Source organism: Otolemur garnettii, unplaced genomic scaffold (genome assembly GCF_000181295.1).
Source record: "Otolemur garnettii isolate 467f Iridium unplaced genomic scaffold, OtoGar3 scaffold00174, whole genome shotgun sequence".
NCBI classification, from domain to species: Eukaryota; Metazoa; Chordata; class Mammalia; order Primates; family Galagidae; genus Otolemur; species Otolemur garnettii.
Window position 1 is genome coordinate 2,223,031 of NW_003852569.1, and position 17,193 is coordinate 2,240,223.

Consider the following 17,193-nt stretch of genomic DNA (forward strand, 5'->3'; position numbering starts at 1 on the left):
AAAAAAAAAAAAAATGCTTTATTTAGGCCACAGGCCTAAATTTGTCTTAATAAAACTAAATGTTTTTTAATGTTTGAACACTTACGCCCAATGAATGAAATGTGATTCTGCCATTAATGCTAAACTTTATTTTATCTTGTCCAAGATTGTAGTTAGCAGGTGAAAATAATGTACTATTTGGGTAATACAGTGGAATAAATTTTTTAGTAATCTCTTTTTCTTGAGGACTTACGTTTTTAATATTTTGGAGAATATTCTCAAAGTTGCCATTTTGTGTTCTGTTCTCTTTCTATTGGGATAAGTGTTATAGATATCATAAAGATTATATGGGAATATGGGTTTTATTTCTGTCAGAGGAGTTAAAATTTTAAATCTTAGCTCCAGCTGGATTAAATTTAACTCTCAAGACCCAGATGGATTTTAACACACAAAAAAGTATTTGGTAAGGGAACTAACATTTTACTGAACTCCTCCCATGTCATGTACTATAACAGGTGCTTTGTGTCTGTCATTATATTCAATCCCCACAACTGCCCCATAGGATTGAAATTCATGGTTACCATTTTGCTGATGAAAAAGCAGGTTTAGGGAAATGAACTTCCCCAGATTATTTAGTGTGTTTGATACAGGATTTTGTTTTAATTCATAGTAGTCTGACCTATATTTTTTTCTATTGTGTTACAAGGAAACATCCATTTACTTAGACCATTTCTTCTTCTTCTTCTTTTTTTGTTAGTAATTTGAGATTTCTTTATTTCTTTCTGTTAGTGTTTATTTAGTGTTTATAAATTATATACTGGGCTGGGTATGGTGGCTCATGCCTGTAATCCTAGCACTTTGGGAGGCTAAGGTGGGTAGATTACCTAAAAAGCTCAGGAGTTTGAGACCAGCCTGAGCAAGAATGAGACCCCAGACATTGTGGTGGGTGCCAGTCGACCTAGCTACTCAGGAGGCTGAGGCTAGAGAATTGCTTGAGCCCAAGAGTTTGAAGTTGCTGCGAGCTATGATGCCATGGCACTTAACCCCAGGGCTACTGAGTGAGACTCTGTCTCTAAATAAGTAAATAAATAGCATACTATACATTTTAGGATTCTGTAGAAAAGATGGTGGTCCTTTCTATCCAGGTAGAAAAGGCATCTTTTAAAGTCATAAGCTGTAAGTTCAAGTTTTCTGGAAGAGGTACAAACTTGACTTTATGTGGTTTAGTGATTTACAGCCTCTGGATTCAGGCTGCTGGATTTTGTTTTAATTTGTAGTATTCTATGGATTTGAATCCTAGTTTTGACACTACTTTCTGAAATTTTGGACAGATTACATGACTACCTTGTGCTTTGATTTCATCTAAAATTTGAGGTTATTTTAATATTGATGTTATATAGTTATAAGGATTAGATGAATTAATTTATGTAAAAATATGTAGAACAGAGTATAGAACATATTAAGCCATTTGTTTTATTTATTATTTTAAGGAAATGATAGAGGGAAAGTAGGATTGGAAGGAGTATCCCAGTATGTGGTACATAGCTAACTTGAAGACAAAGGCAGGAGGCTCGGCGCCTGTGGCTCAAGCGGCTAAGGCGCCAGCCACGCACACCTAAGGTGGCGGGTTTGAATCCCCAGCCCTGGCCCGCCAAACAACAATGACGGCTGCAACCAAAAAATAGCCGGGCGTTGTGGCGGGCGCCTGTGGTCCCAGCTACTTGGGAGGCTGAGGCAAGAGACTCGCTTGAGCCCAGAAGTTGGAGGTTGCTGTGAGCGTGATGCCATGGCACTCTACCCAGGGGGATAGCTTGAGGCTCCGTCTCAAAAAAAAAAAAAAAAAAACAAAGGCAGGAGAAAGATAGATTACAATGAAATGTTGTAATTAGATAAGGTTGTGGTTAATGTAGGGCAGGAGTAAGCAAGCCACCACCTGATTTTTTTTCTGAGACTGTTGCCCTGATAGAAAGGACCACCATCTTTTCTACAGAATCTACAGCACACCATAGAGTTCTATGGTGTCATAGCAAATAGCAACCTTGGGCTCAAGTGATCCTCCTGCCTTAGAGATAGAGTCTCACTCTTGCTCATGCTGGTCTTGAACTCTGGAGTTCAAGCAATCCACCTGCCTCAGCCTTAAAGAGTGCTAGGGTTATAGGCATGAGCCACTAGGCCTGACCCATAGCCCTACATTTGTAAATAAAGTTTTATTGGAACATAGCCATGCCCACTTGTTTGTATGTGATCTGTGGCTGCTTTCATGCTATAACCTCAGAGTTGACAAGTTGCAACAGATTATATATAGCCCACATAGCTGAAAATATATACTATTTGGCACTTTAATAAAAAGTTTGCTAGCTCCTGATGTGGAGGATCTTTGCATTTAAAAAGTATATAGAACATTTTTATGTCAAATTCTATGACAGTTAAAAGTTTTAGAAATACCAAACTTGATTTACCTTTATCCTCCCTTATTAGGAACATTACCAGTTTTCTGTGTTTAGTTGTATCCAGCCTTACTGTAGAAAGTTCTTTGATAGTGCAAACTGACTATTTTTAATCTGTTTTGTTCATTGACACAGGTGTGGCAGTAGTGCTGTGGACCCAGTCTCTGTGAATAGACTGAGCTTTGTGAGGAACAGATGCAGGTGAGGTCCTGAGGAGTGAAAACCAAAAGGATGGTCAAGTAAAATCCTCACTTTTTTACCTATCTCACTGGAGTCCTTCCTTCATCCCTTATCACCTGGTTACTTTTTTCTCTAGCATTATTTCCTGAACTTCTGAAGTTTTTCTTGCTCATCCTGTTTAAGGAAGTTGTTCCACTACTTCACCATATACTTTCCTTCTGCTGCAGTGTTTTTCAGTTGCTTTGCTTTAGTAAGAGTAAAAAATATGTTGGTCACTTTTGGGTGGGAAATGTGCAACCACTAGTAATCTATCCTGTTTTCTAAACACCCAAGAACTTATAGTTAAAGCTGCTAAGCCAGCATTGCTCTTTAAGTTTTACTAGGTAGAATTTTTCTCCTGATTCCTATAACTCTTCTAGGAATGGACTCGGCTCTGTGAAGGATGGGGAACCTCACTTCGTGGTAGTCCATTGCACAGGGTACATCAAGGCTTGGCCCCCAGCAGGTAGGAAAGTGGGGTAGTGGTTTCTCCCTTGGTGTAGTTGGCTCTTCACACAGTTCATGAAAGTTAGCTAACATTTTATTATTTTCCTAGTATGTGAAATGTACTTTGCTGAAAGAAAATAGGAAAGAAAAAGCAGATTCCTTCCTTTCCATTATTAAAAGTTTATTATATTCCAGTTGTGGAGATGGATTACTCAGGCTTGAAAATGACTGAATATTGGCTGTAAATGCAAATTTAAAGTTTTAAATGTAATTTCATAATAATTTATGTGGAATGCCTGCGTTCTAAGCAGTTGTTAAAAAGAAACATTGGGCATGGAATGCAGTTAATTTGGAAAACTTTCTAAAGTAGGACCAAGACTTTTGAGGGAGAAGGAGAAAATGGCTTAATGCTAACAACTTATTAAAGGGGATATTTTCTGCAGAGATTTTTAATTTTTTGTATTTTTTTTTTTTTGGACAATTTATTATTGGTAGGCACAAATGACAGGTAGCACAGTGTAAGTCCTCATGAGGGCAGGGCCCACCACTTGTCCACGGGGCCATGACTGGGAATGTATTTGACCCCACAGCCATCTGGGATGAGCCACTTCTCAGCTGCCATGTCTTTAAATTTGTCTGAGTTAAACTTGGTAAACCCTATTTTTTGGAGATGTGAATCTTCTGACAGACAGGGAACTTGAACTGGCCCTGCGAAGGGCCTTAGTCACATACTCCTTGTTCTGTAGTTTAGTGCAGATGGACATGATGACTTGGCCAATGTGAACCCTGGCCACAGTGCCCTGGGGCTTTCCAAAGGCACCATGGATACCTTTCTGGAGCCTAGATTGGGGACAGCCCAAGGTCTAACACATGAACATGTATTGGAATGGAGAGTCTCCAAGGTCCCTTAGAACAACTTGTACAAGTGACAGGTTGCATATACTACCAAGGAGGCTGCTGTTTGCAGCCATTGCACACCAGGCTCCCATTAAGAAAAGAGCATGGTTGGCTTAATTAGCTGCAGGTCTGCAAAGATTTTTAAATGAAGCCATGAACAGATTAGCTTTATTAGAACTTGAGATCAGACAAGGAATGTGCGAAAGGTGGTTGGGATGCTGGTGGTTTAAATTGGCTTGTCAGAGTTTCTGAATCTTAGCACATTTACTACTTCCCTGCTGGATAGGTATTTGTAAGAATTTGGTGGAGGCAGGGAGTCCAGGAGAGACAAACTAAGAGAAAAAGAGGCAAGGTGGCATATTTTGGAAAGAGATTAAACTTTGGATATTGAAAAACCTAGGTTTGAGTCCTGGCATTGTTATTTATTGGTAGTATAACCCAGGGTAAATTACTTGACTTTTATAAACCTCAGTTTTCTCATCTATAATTTGGAGCTAGTACATCTCTTCTAGGGTTATTGTGAGGATTAGATTTAACTTAAGGATGGCATCTAGCCCATTACCTGACATCTTTTAGGCACCCAGTAAATGGTAGTTAATATAAGTTTAAAAAATTAATTTGTGGTAATGACATTTGAATTTTTTACTCTATATACTATGTAAACCATACATTTAAGGTAGATGTGATCTTTCATACTTCAGTGTATACCAAAGTAATGTTATTTTTTCTGGATAAAAAGAAGGTAACTGTGCAAAGAATAGAGAGGAAGTACAGTTTTCCATGTAAAATATTGGCTTCTCTCTTTTCCAGGGAACATAAGTAATTATTGGTGTTTGGTATAATTTCATTTTTGGTTATTTGCTTACTTTTAAAGTCATAGGATGGGTAAATCATCTGTTTTCTGACTATTATATTGGTAACAGAATGGCTATCTTTATATGTTTGTTTTCACCTGCATGGTTTTTTAGAATACTTTTGGTGAGACTTGTACTATCCAGTTTATTATAATTAATAGGTGTAAAATATATGAATTTATATATATAAATTACATGTATATACATAAATCATATATATATAACATATATATATTAAAACAATGAAAGGTATATATGGTAAATTCTATGTAATTGTTTATCTTTCTTTTTATCATTGCTTTATACCTAACCTCTTAATATCTAAAAGTATTTTGAATCATTACCTATCTGACTTTTAAAGGCATTTGAATTTAAGATCCCTGTTAAACCTTTTAACTTTACTTTCCTGAAGGTGTTTCCCTCCCAGATGATGACCCAGAGGCTGGCCAGGGGAGCAAGTTTTGCCTAGTAGCCATTGGCAGATTGCAGGCAAGTTTGAATTTTCCACATCTATCTGTATCCTTTTTCAATTAGAAGAAATCTTCAGGATTCGTTTATGTTAATTTTCTTTTACTTTTTGAATACAAATGAAGAATTCCATAAAACTCTAAAAATGTGAATACTGATTTTCCATTTCCAACCTATTTCCTTTGCCCCTGTACAAAAGAGAGAGATCCTTTCATTTTATCATTACATGACAAACAATAGAGAAATGGAATTATTGTGATTCTTTTCTTTTTTTTTCTTCTTTTTTTTGTTTAGCAGGCCCAGGCCAGGTTCAAACCCGCCAACCCCAGTGCACGGGGCCGGCACTCTACCCATTGAGCTATGGGCACCTAATTTTGGTTGTTTTCATAAGTATAGATAAGTTTCTTGGCTACTTGGACAATAATTTATCAATCCAAATAAAAAGCATAGCCTAACCACATGAAAGTAGGTGGATTTGAGTTGAATTCATTTTTTCTTACTTTACTAAGTTGATAAAGAGTATTATATGTGTGTGCTAGGTGCAGTGGCTGATACCTGTAATCCCAGTGCTTTCAAAGATTGAAGTAGGAGGATTGCTTGAGACCAGAAGTTCAAGGATAGCCTGACTAATATAACAAGACCTCATCTCTACAAAATAAAAATTTAAAAAAATTACTCAGTCAGGGTGGTGGGCACCTTTAGTACTAGCTATGTGGGGCTCGGCGCCTGTGATTCAAGTGGCTAAGGCGCCAGCCACATACACCTAAGGTGGTGGGTTCGAATCCAACAGGACCCGCCAAACAACAATGACAGCTGCAACCAAAAAATAGTTGGGTGTTGTGGTGGGTGCCTGTGGTCCTAGCTCCTTGGGAAGCTGAGGCAGGAGACTCGCTTGAGCCCAGGAGTTGGAGGTTGCTGTGAGCTGTGAAGCCACGGCACTCTACCCAGGGGGATAGCTTGAGGCTCTGTCTCCAAAAAAAAAAAAAAAGGTACTAGCTATGTGGGAGGCTGAGGCAGGAAGATTGCTTGAGTCCAGGAGTTTGAGGTTTCAGTGAGATGTCATTATGTCATTAGGCCACTGCACTCTAGCCTGGGCCACAGAATGAGACCCCATCTCTTAAAAATTAATAATAATAATAAGAGTACCTTTATGGGAACAGAGCTAGACTTTATGTCCTTTCTGATTGTCATTGTCATTTTTTCTTTCCTGAATAAAATGCGAATGTTTAGAAATCCCTAAAATTAGAACTCTTAGATCTATACAGAGACCATAAAGAGATGAGAAATACATCTATAAAGAATGGTATCATTTTACGTCATTTTTACCTCTTTGCTCTCAGGTAACTAGTTCTCCCAACTGTACAGACATGAGTAATGTTTGCCAACCAACAGAGTTTATCTCCCGGCACAACATTGAAGGGATTTTCACTTTTGTGGATCACCGCTGTGTGGCAACTGTTGGCTACCAGCCACAGGTGAGGAGCTGGAGCTATTACATTTATGATACTTAAGCCCCTGTTTTTCTTCACTTACGTTGAAATTATGTAAGTAATTCCTAAGATAGCCAAAACATAGCCCTAGTCCAGAAAAAGAATGCACTTTTGGTGTAAGGATAAATGTATAGATCAGTAGGCCGGAACACAGCCTGTTCTCACATTTGTCAGCTGAGTTTTAGCAAAGATGACAAGAGCAATTCAGTGGGGAAAAGAAGTCTAACAAATGGTGATAGAATAATTGGATATTCATGTGTTAAAAAAAAAAGAAAGAAGAGAAATTAGAGCTTGCCTTATACCATAACAAAATCAACTCAAAGGCCTAAATATTTAAGAGCTAAAATTATATGTAAACTTATAGGAGAAAATATCTGTGATCTTGAGTTAGCCAAAGATTTTTTTATGTGACACAAAGAGTGTGATTTATTAAAGAAAAAATTAGTAAATTGGATTTAGTTCTTATAAAAATTTATACCCTTGGCTTGGCGCCTGTGGCTCAAGTGGCTAAGGCGCCAGCCACATACACCTAAGGTGGCGCGTTCAAATCCAGCCAGGGCCCACCAAACAATGATGGCTGCAACCAAAAAGTAGCCAGGCGTTGTGGTGGGCACCTGTGGTCCCAGCTACTTGGGAGGCAAAGGCAGGAGACTCACTTGAGCCCAGGAGTTGGAGGCTGCTGTGAGCTGTGATGCCATGGCACCCTACTCAGGGTGAGAGCTTGAAGCTCTGTCTCAAAAAAAAAAAAATCGTCCTCTTGGACGGTGCCTGTGGCTCAGAGGAGTAGGGCGCTGGCCCCATATGCCGGAGGCGGTGGGTTCAAACCCAGCCCTGGCCAAAAGCTGCAAAAAAAAAAAAAATTTGTCCTCTTAAAAGGATATTATTAAGGAAGTTAAAAGACCAGACAGAGAGAATACTTGCAGGTCACATACCTGAAAAAGGATTTGTATCAAGAAGATTATAAACAACTCATTAAGACAATCAGCCAGTAAAAGAGGTACAAAATCTGACATTTACCAAAGAAGAAATATGAGTGGCACATGAAAAGATGCTCACCAGCCTGAATAAGAGCAAGACCCCATCTCTATTAAAAATAGAAAAACTGAGGCAAGAGGATCGCATGGGCCCACAAGTTAGAGGTTGCTGTGCACTATGATGCCATGGCACTCTACTGAGGGGGACAAAGTGAGACTCTGTCTCAAGAAAAGACGCTCATCATCTTTTTATCATTAGGAAAGGGCAAATTAAAATTCCAATTAGATACTAATATATACCTATTAGAATAGCTATAATCAAAAAGTGTTGGAGAAAATGTGGAGAAGCTGGGTCCCTTGTATATTGTTGGCAGATGTATAAAATGGTATAGCTACCTCACAAACACATTTTGGCAGTATCCTGAAAAGGTAAATATTCTCTTACTTTATACCCTACCAGTTCTACTCCTTTGTATCTACACAAGAGAAATGAAAACATAACGTTCACACAAAGATTTGTACACAAATGTTCACAGCTATATTATTCGTAATAGCCAAAAAGTAGAAATAGTTTAAATGTCCAGTAACATTTTGTGAATGAGTTAACTGTGGTATATGCGTCTTAGAATACCTTTGAGCAATAAAAAGGAGTAAACCACTGCTACATGCAGCAACAGAGATAAACTTCAGAAGTATTATGCTAGCCTGGGTGCAGTAGCTCATGCCTGTAATCCTAGCACTCTGGGAGGTGGAGGCAGGTGGATTGCTTGGGCTCAGGAATTTGAGACCAGCTGAGCTAGAGTTAGACCCTGTCTCTAAAAATAGCCAGACATTATGGGAGATGCCTGTAGTCCCAGCTACTCAGGAGGCTGAAGGAAGGGGATTGCTTAAGCCAAAGAGTTTGAGGTTGCTGTGAGGGATGACAACCACAGCACTCTACCAAGGGCAAACAAGTAAGACTCTTGTCATAGAAAAAAATAAAAAAGTATTATGCTAAGTGAAAGAAGCCAGATCCAAAAGTCTAAATATTACATGAGTTCACTTATATGAAATTCCTAGAAAAGACAAAACTAAAGAGGCAGAAAGCAGATCAGTGGTTGGCTGGGAGTGGGGTTGGGTGGTGGAAGCAGGGTTAACTGCAGATGAATACACAGGAACTCGTGGCAGTGGACGTGTTCTAAAACTGGATTGTGGTAATGATTGTACAACTGTATAAAAACTGTATAATTTAGTAAAAATAATAAACTTGCACACTTAAATAGGGTAAATTATGAATGTAAATTATGTCTAGAACATATAATACTTATTAAATGTATGAATTGTAAAAAAGAAAAACATTAGGGAAGCCATTCGCTTAGCAGATTTCATCTTGTTTTAGTAGATTTCCTTTTCTTTTTTATTTCTTGTCTTTTTTTTCCCCTCACACTTATCTATTATAATCTTAGAATAAAGACAAAAGAAATAAAATCCAGGTTCTCAGCTGATTGACCTGGAAAGTTAGATGACCATAAATGTATATATTTTACTTTTTTTCTCCCTTCTAGGAACTGTTAGGAAAGAATATTGTAGAATTCTGTCATCCTGAAGACCAACAGCTTCTAAGAGACAGCTTCCAACAGGTAACTTTTCCCCTGATTGGGGTTTTAATAAATATTTATCATATTTACCATTGAGTAACTGAGCACAATAGCAGGTACTACAGTTATACATTGTTTTGTATGTAACCTGTATTTTTAAGGAGTATAAAAGGATGAGGCTGGGCCCAGTGGCTCACACCTATAATCCTAGCACTCTAGGAGGCTAAAGTGGGTGGATCACCTGAGCTTACACGTTTAAGAGTAGCCTGAGCAAAGTGAGACCCCCATCTCTATTAAAAATAGAAAAACTAGCCAGGCATTGTGGCAGCTGCCTATAGTCATAACTACTCAAGAGGCTGAGGAAAGAGGATCTCTTGAGCCCAAGAGTTTGAAGTTGCTGTAAGTTAAGACACCAGTGCACTTTACTCCAGGGTGACAAAGTGAGACATTTGTCGCATAAAAAAGAAAAGAAAAGGAAAGACTAATGCTTTGAAACTATAGATAATGTCCAAGGCATTTCTGTTTGGCTTTGGCTACTTACTGTCTTACATTCACTTATCTGTATCCAAAGAGCTATCTTTAAAGTGTTTAAAATATTGTATATGTCACTGAGCTGTGGATTGTAGTAGAAAAATTGGTTTCATACAGTTTATCAATAGGTAAGTGAAAGTAAACTCTTAGTTTAAGATGGCTATTAATTACAATTTTCAGGCCCTAACTCCTGAAATATCTGGTGAATATAATAGACTTGGCCTTAGATAACATCTCTTACTTTATATGCACATACTAGACAAGTTAATTAACTTCTTTAAGTCTTGTGAAGTTAATTAACTTCTTTAAGTGCTTGTGAATGTAATGGATATAATAACCACATTTAAATTTAGTGGGTTGTTTGGAAGGTTAAATAGGACAATGCACATTGAGCATATAGTCCAGAGATTGACACAAGTAGTTACAAAATAAATATTAGCTGCTATTATTTTTTTTAATCATTTAGAAGGGAGAGTCAAAATTATTTTCTATTCCATGAGATTAGAAATGAAAATAACCTAAAATTATTATTATTATTATTACTTTTGAGACAGAGTCTCACTTTGTTGCCCTTGGTAGAGTGCTGTGGCATCACAGCTCTCAGCAACCTCCAACTCTTGGGCTTAAGCGATTCTCTTGCCTCAGCCTCCCAAGTAGCTGGCACTACAGGCACCTCCCACAACATCCAGCTATTTTTTGGTTGCATTTGTTGTTGTTTGGCAGGCCCCAGCTGGATTCGAACCTGCCAGCTCTGATGTATGTGGCTGGCACCCTCAGCTGCTGAGCTACAGGCACCTAGCCCTAAAATTATTTTTATTTATTCTTTTATTTTATTGAGACAGAGTCTCACTATGTTGCCCTTGGTAGAGTGCAGTGGTATCACAGCTCACAGCAACCTCTAACTCAGGCATCCTCAAACTGTGGCCTTCGGGCCACATGCAGCCTGCCTAAGACATTTATCCAGCCCTCTGGGTGTTTTTGCCACTACTGCCTGTCCTGCTTAGCAGCCAACTCATCCCGGGGCCGCAGTCCGGCCCTCTAGTGGTCTGAGGGACAGTGAACTGGCCCCCTGTTTAAAAAGTTTGAGGACCTCTGCCTAATTCTTCGGCTCAAGTGATTTTCTTGCTTTAGCCTCCCAAGTAGCTAGAATCACAGGTGCCTACCGCAACACCTGGCTTTTGTTGTTGTTGCAGTTGTCATTGTTGTTTAGAAGGCCTGGGTTCAAATCTGCCTACCTCAGTGTATGTGACTGGCGCCCTTATCGACTGAGCTGCAGGTGTCACCGTAAAATTATTTTTAAAAAACAAAGGCAAAAGGGCGGCGTCTGTGGCTCAAAGGAATAGGGTGGCGCCGGCCCCCTATGCCAGAGGTGGTGAGTTCAAACCCAGCCCAGCTAAAAACTGCAAAAAAAAAAAGCAAAGCAAGGCTAAAGCCAACTTAGTTTTATTTATAGAAACCTCTTTGTGTGCCAGAAATTGTCAGATTTAGGGGGAAAATCTAGGATTAAAGAGCAGTATGGAAGGTATATTTAATGTCATTAAACTTAACAAATTTCTGATATAGACTTACAAAGCTAGCTCAGACTTTCCAAAAGAAGTAGAGGAACAGTCTTTTCCGTCCTGGTAATTGTGATTCCTGTTTGACTTTGACTAGAATGGTCAGGTATCTTGGGATTATGGGAAGAAACAAGATAAATATATATATCTCCTCCTTATTTAGTCTCTTAATTTTTACTCCCTTGTGTCTTTTTTTTTAAATGGAAATAAATTTTATTTATTTACTTTTTTGAGACAGAGTCTCAAGCTATCGCCCTGGGTAGAGTGTTGTGGCATCACAGCTCACAGCAACCTCAAATTCTTGGACTTAAGCGATTCTCTTGCCTCAGCCTTCCAAGTAGCTGGGACTACAGGTGCCCGCCACAGCACCTGGCTATCCTTCTGGTTGTACTTGCCACTGTTGCTTGGCAGGCCTGGGCTGGATTTGAACCTGCCAGCTCCATTATATGTGGCTGACGCCCTAGCCACTAAGCTATAGGCACTGAGCCTTATTTTTAACTTCCACAAGTAAAACAGTACATTTTCAATAACCTCTTAACAAGATGTAGTTATAGATAGTTAACTTCATATAGCATTACTGTTCTATTTTCTTGAAAATACTCAAACCGACTTGCATTGCATCCTTTATGAAACAGACTAAAGGATACTGGGAACAAGTTCTACGAAGAACACAATTCTACAATGTTTGTGTTTTTCATGATACTCGAAATATTGAGTGAAATGTCAATTAAACCTATCTCTTGGAAGAGAAAATGACACAGTTAAAATCATTGATTCTCTAATCTTTACTTGTGTCTCCACAAATAAAAATCTATCACTTTGTGATAAGAAAGCAGAAAATAATATACGATCAAAAGGAGTTAACCTGAAATTATTTTATCCCCTTTGTCAAAAGGTAACAGATTAAGTGAGGGAAATCAGTATAACATTATCACTGTTCATTTTCTTACCATTTAACTCTGGCTCAGAAAATAATAATGTACAACCCATCAGTGTTTACAAATTCCATATCACATTTCCCCTATTTTATAATAAAAGAAAATAGGCTTAATATTTAAGAGGAACATCGGTGTGACATAATTACTGAAAGACTATTTTGTTGTCAACATTGCTCAAGAAGTATCCAGAGGAGCCTTTCAGAAAACAGGTTACTATCCATTTTCCCAAATATGAGATTACATAATCCTAAATGTATAAGAGGAAAAAAGTTAAAACATTTTTTGTCGTCATAGTGCTCCCCCCTCCTGAAATTCAGATTAAATAGTTTTTGTAGGCTCGGTGCCCATAGCACATTAGTTATGGTGCTGGCCAAATGTACTGAGGCTGGTGGGTTTGAACTCAGCCTGGGCTAGCTAAACAACAATGACAACTACAATAACAGCAACAACAACAACAACAAAAAAGTAGCCGAGCATTGTGGCAGGCACCTATAGTCCCAGCTACTTGGGCAGCTGAAGCAAGAGAATCACTTAAGCCCAAGAGTTTGAGGTTGCTGTGAGCTGTGACGCCATAGCACTCTACTGAGGACGACATAGTAAGACTTTGTCTTTAAAAAAAATAATTTTTGCAAATCACTTGATAATTTAGCAATTTAATATAAATGAAAAACAATCTTCATTTTATTTATTATTGTTTTTAGTTTTATTTGTTTATTTATTTTTTTGAGACAGAGTTTTAAGCTATTGCCCTGGGTAGAGTGCTTGGCTCACAATAACCTCAAACTCTTGGGCTTAAACAATTCTCTTGCCTCACAAGCAGCTGGGATTACAGGCATTGCCACAACGCCTAGCTATTTTTTCATTGCAGTTGTCATTGTTTTTTTGTTTTTTTTAACTGGCCTGAGCCGGGTTCAAACCTGCCAACCTTAGTGTATGCGTCTGGCACCCTGTCTACTGAGCTACAGGTACTGCCAATCTTCATTTTTAAATGAAAATTCTAACTCCATTTTTGGAACTGCAAGTGGAACTCTCATCAGCAAAGGATGAATTAAATAGCAAATTCTTATATCTGGACAATTACATATCATAATCAGTGAGTATAACTTGAAGGTCTCAAATTATTTTTTTTCAATTCTGGTAAAGGCAGTTAGTCCACTGTACTCATTTCCTCATCGGATCCCCCAGATCTTTACCTGTAATTATGATAGTTTTCCTCTATCACTTTTTGGGAAGTGCATAATTAGCACAATTTTTTCTCATTTTAATGTTTGGCAATTTCCTCAGATCAAAATTCCATTCCCAAGGCCATAACTTTCACATTGCCGCCGTTCACGCTCCATAGTCTGCTTGATGTCTGCCTCCTGGAAGTAGTGTTGCCTTCTCTGTCTTTGATGGTATTATGCAACTTGATCTGCTCTAGCTCAGTGCTGAATTGATTTAAATATCTTTCAGTTGATTCACAAGCATCTTTCTTTGAATATCTCACTTTTTTTGGATCAAGAAGATTTTGAGGCTTGGCACTTGTGGCTCAAGTGGCTAAGGCGCCAGCCACATACACCTAAGGTGGCGGGTTCGAATCCAGCCCCAGCCTGCCAAACAACAATGACGGCTGCAACCAAAAAAATAGCCAGACATTGTAGCGGGTGCCTATAGTCCCAGCTACTTGGGAGGCGAAGGCAGGAGACTCGCTTGAGCTTTTTTTCTTGTTGTGGGCCTCTGCCATAATTCGAGCTGCTTTTCTACTATGTGGATGGATGACTTTTTTTTCTGTCCTGCACTTTTTCCCTTTGGTGCTTTAGGCATGATGATGTCCTCGCAGCCGCAGGAGACCTCCATCCTCTAGACCTGGGCAATCTCAACGACTGCAGCAGTGGCAGCACCTGCCAGTATCCTGGCCTAAAGCACATGGGGCTAGACAGGGCCATGCCAACTCTCTCTCATGTTGTTTTAACATTGATAAAGATTGGTGCATCAAGGACAGTGATACAAGAGTCTTAGTGTTATAGAAATGGGAAAATTTTATTTAGTTTCCAAAGAAAATTTTTTGGAGTTCACTAATGACATGAAAACTTTTTCAGGTGGTGAAATTAAAAGGCCAGGTGCTGTCTGTCATGTTCCGGTTCCGCTCTAAGAATCGAGAATGGCTCTGGATGAGAACCAGCTCCTTTACTTTCCAGAACCCTTACTCAGATGAAATTGAGTATATCATCTGTACCAACACCAACGTGAAGTATGTACTATACAGGCTGAGTAGAAAAAAAAAGTGTTTTTCTCTGGTCTTACAACTCAAAATACTTCTGGTACCATATTTGTATAGGTAATTCACACACCAAGCAAGCAATCATTTCTGCAGCAGGCACCAGGCTGGTGTCATTCAATTCAGTTCAATTCAATTTGCTGTCTATCTGGAGATAGCATCACATCCCTCACGTTGAGGGCTCAGTCCCGTAAGACTGCCCTCACTTCTGATGCCAGTTGCAAACCCCAGGTTGTTTTACCTGTACTTCTGACCAATTGGCTATAAATTGGGATTCCTGTGAACTCCTCCTGGGGTTCAGTTAATTTGTTTGTCTCACAGAACTCAGTAAAACACTTACATTTATAGGTTTACAGCAGATTACAAAGGAATATAGGAAGAAGAAATAAGTAGGGCAGGGTATGGAGGAAGGAGCCCAGAGCTTCCATGTCTTTTCCAAATGTGCCACCTTCCAGGAATCTCCCCATGTTTGTCTGTCCAGAAGTTCCTCAGACGCAGTCCTTTTGTCTTTTGGATTTTTATGGAAGTTTCATTACATAGGCATGATCGATTAAATCATTGGCTGTTGATCAGTTTAACCATCAGCCCCTCTTGCCTCTCCATGTTTGTGGGCTGAAAGATGTAAGTGGCAGCACCCAGAAACTGGATCAGAGGTGTGCAGGGCGACCTGCCTGGATAGTGCAAAGGTAGTGTCTGCACCCGCAGTTTACTAGACCCCTTTTATATGGGGCTATAGTGGGTGCGCATATTGCACAGCTTGCCCGGAAGGATAGGGCCCTCAGAGGAAACCTCTGGGCTGCCAGCCCTGAGTCAACTCAGTAGCATACAAAAAGACACTTATCACTTTGAAGATTCCTAGGATTTTAGGAATCAGGAAACAGGATGAAGACCAAATATGTGTGGTTGACCCTCGAATAGCCCGGGTTTGAACTGTGCAGGTCCACTTAAAAGAAACATATTGAAAAACTTTCTGGATGTTTGTAACAATTTAAAAAAACTTAGAAACTGCATAGTATCAAAAAAATTAAAAAGTTAGGAATGTCATGAATACATAAAATACATGTAAATTATAGCCCGTTTTATCATTAATAACATAAAGTATATATAAATCTATTATAAAAAGTTGAAATTTATCAAAACTTACACAAACACAGGCCATATGTGGCACCATTCTTAGTCTAGAGCCATATTTTTCAATCTTTTTATCTCATGGCACAGTTGAATCCATAGTTAAACTTCTGTAGCACACTTTAAATTATGTTGATTTTTAAAAAAGTGAAAAAAAGAATATACTTATTGTGCTTTGACCTTCTTTTGAAAATAATTTAATTAATCTTTAAAAATTTTCTTGGCACATCTTATATGCTCTCATGGCACACTAGTTGAAAATCACTGATCTAGAGAAATGTAAACAAAAGTAAAGTTGCAAGGCCTGGCAAGGTGGCTCACACTTGTAATCCCAGCATTTGGGGAGGTGAGGGGGAGGATTGCTTGAGGCCAGGAATTTAAAACTAGAGCCAGAGCAACATAGTGAGATTCTGGCTGTACCAAAAATTAAAAAATCAGCCAGGCATGGAGGCCCATGCATGTAGACCCACCTACTTGGGAAGGTGAGGCAGGAAGATTACTTGAGCTCAGAACTGAAAAGTTGGCTCGGTGCCTGTGGCTCAACTGGCTAAGGTGCCAGTCACATACACTTGAGGTGGCAGGTTCAAATCCAGCCTGGGCCCACCAAACAACAATGATGGCTGTAACCAAAAAATAGCCGGGCACCTGTAGTCCCAGCTACTTGGGAGGCGAAGGCAGGAGACTCGCTTGAGCCCAGGAGTTGGAGGTTACTGTGAACTGTAATGCCATAGCACTCTACCCAGGGTGACAGCTTGAGGCTCTGTTGCAAAAAAAAAAAACCAGAAGAACTGAAAAGTTAAAGTCTGCAGTGAGCTGATCTCTTGGGTGATAGAGCGAGATCTCATCTTTTATAACAACAAAAAAAGTTGTAGTATTAAATCATCACCACAAACTATAGTATACACACACACATATATATTTGTACTGTTATAATAATGTTGAAGCCACATCCTGTTGCTATTGCAGTGAGCTCAACTTGTAGGTATCCACTTAAAAGGCCGTGTGATGCTAATAATCTCTGTATGAGTTCTTCTCTCCATAAATTGTATATGGTAGTAGAAAGTGATCTCCCAAGGTTCTTGTATATTTTTCGTGAATTTATTGCAATACTATAAACTTTGAATAACACCATGGGACCCATATGAAGTTCTACTGGTGATGCTGAAAGTATTCCAAGAAGCAGAGACAAGTCATGTCATTGTAAGAATAGTTGCTTGATATATACCATAGACTGAGGGCACAGCTGTGGTTGATCACTATTCCAGACAGACCATCCATCTCAGTGACAGATGATGCAGACTTAGTGGTATTCAGAAGTATAGTGCTATGGTAGTACATTTTCTACTGTAAATGTATTATCTCTTTCTTATGATATTTTTTCTTCCACAACAATCATCTTAGACTTAGGATTTTCTTTTTTTTTTTTTTTTT

The 17,193-nt window shown here is 38.9% G+C and overlaps 1 protein-coding gene and 1 non-coding gene across 6 annotated transcripts in view; one reads left to right on the forward strand and one right to left on the reverse strand.

Moving 5' to 3' along the window:
* The window catches only part of ARNT (aryl hydrocarbon receptor nuclear translocator), an 85,025-nt gene that overhangs the window by 50,173 nt on the left and 17,659 nt on the right, over positions 1 to 17,193 (forward strand). For all 5 annotated transcript variants that reach the window (XM_003800439.2, XM_023519397.1, XM_023519398.1 and 2 more), the window contains 6 exons: positions 2,562 to 2,627; positions 3,026 to 3,111; positions 5,256 to 5,332; positions 6,652 to 6,786; positions 9,320 to 9,394; positions 14,456 to 14,607. In XM_003800439.2, the coding sequence (XP_003800487.2) occupies positions 2,562 to 2,627; positions 3,026 to 3,111; positions 5,256 to 5,332; positions 6,652 to 6,786; positions 9,320 to 9,394; positions 14,456 to 14,607 (591 nt within the window). The remainder of the gene's footprint in view (positions 1 to 2,561; positions 2,628 to 3,025; positions 3,112 to 5,255; positions 5,333 to 6,651; positions 6,787 to 9,319; positions 9,395 to 14,455; positions 14,608 to 17,193) is intronic.
* Positions 3,982 to 4,116, reverse strand: LOC111728636. The gene has a single exon (XR_002775871.1). It is a non-coding gene; the product is annotated as a small nucleolar RNA SNORA70 (small nucleolar RNA).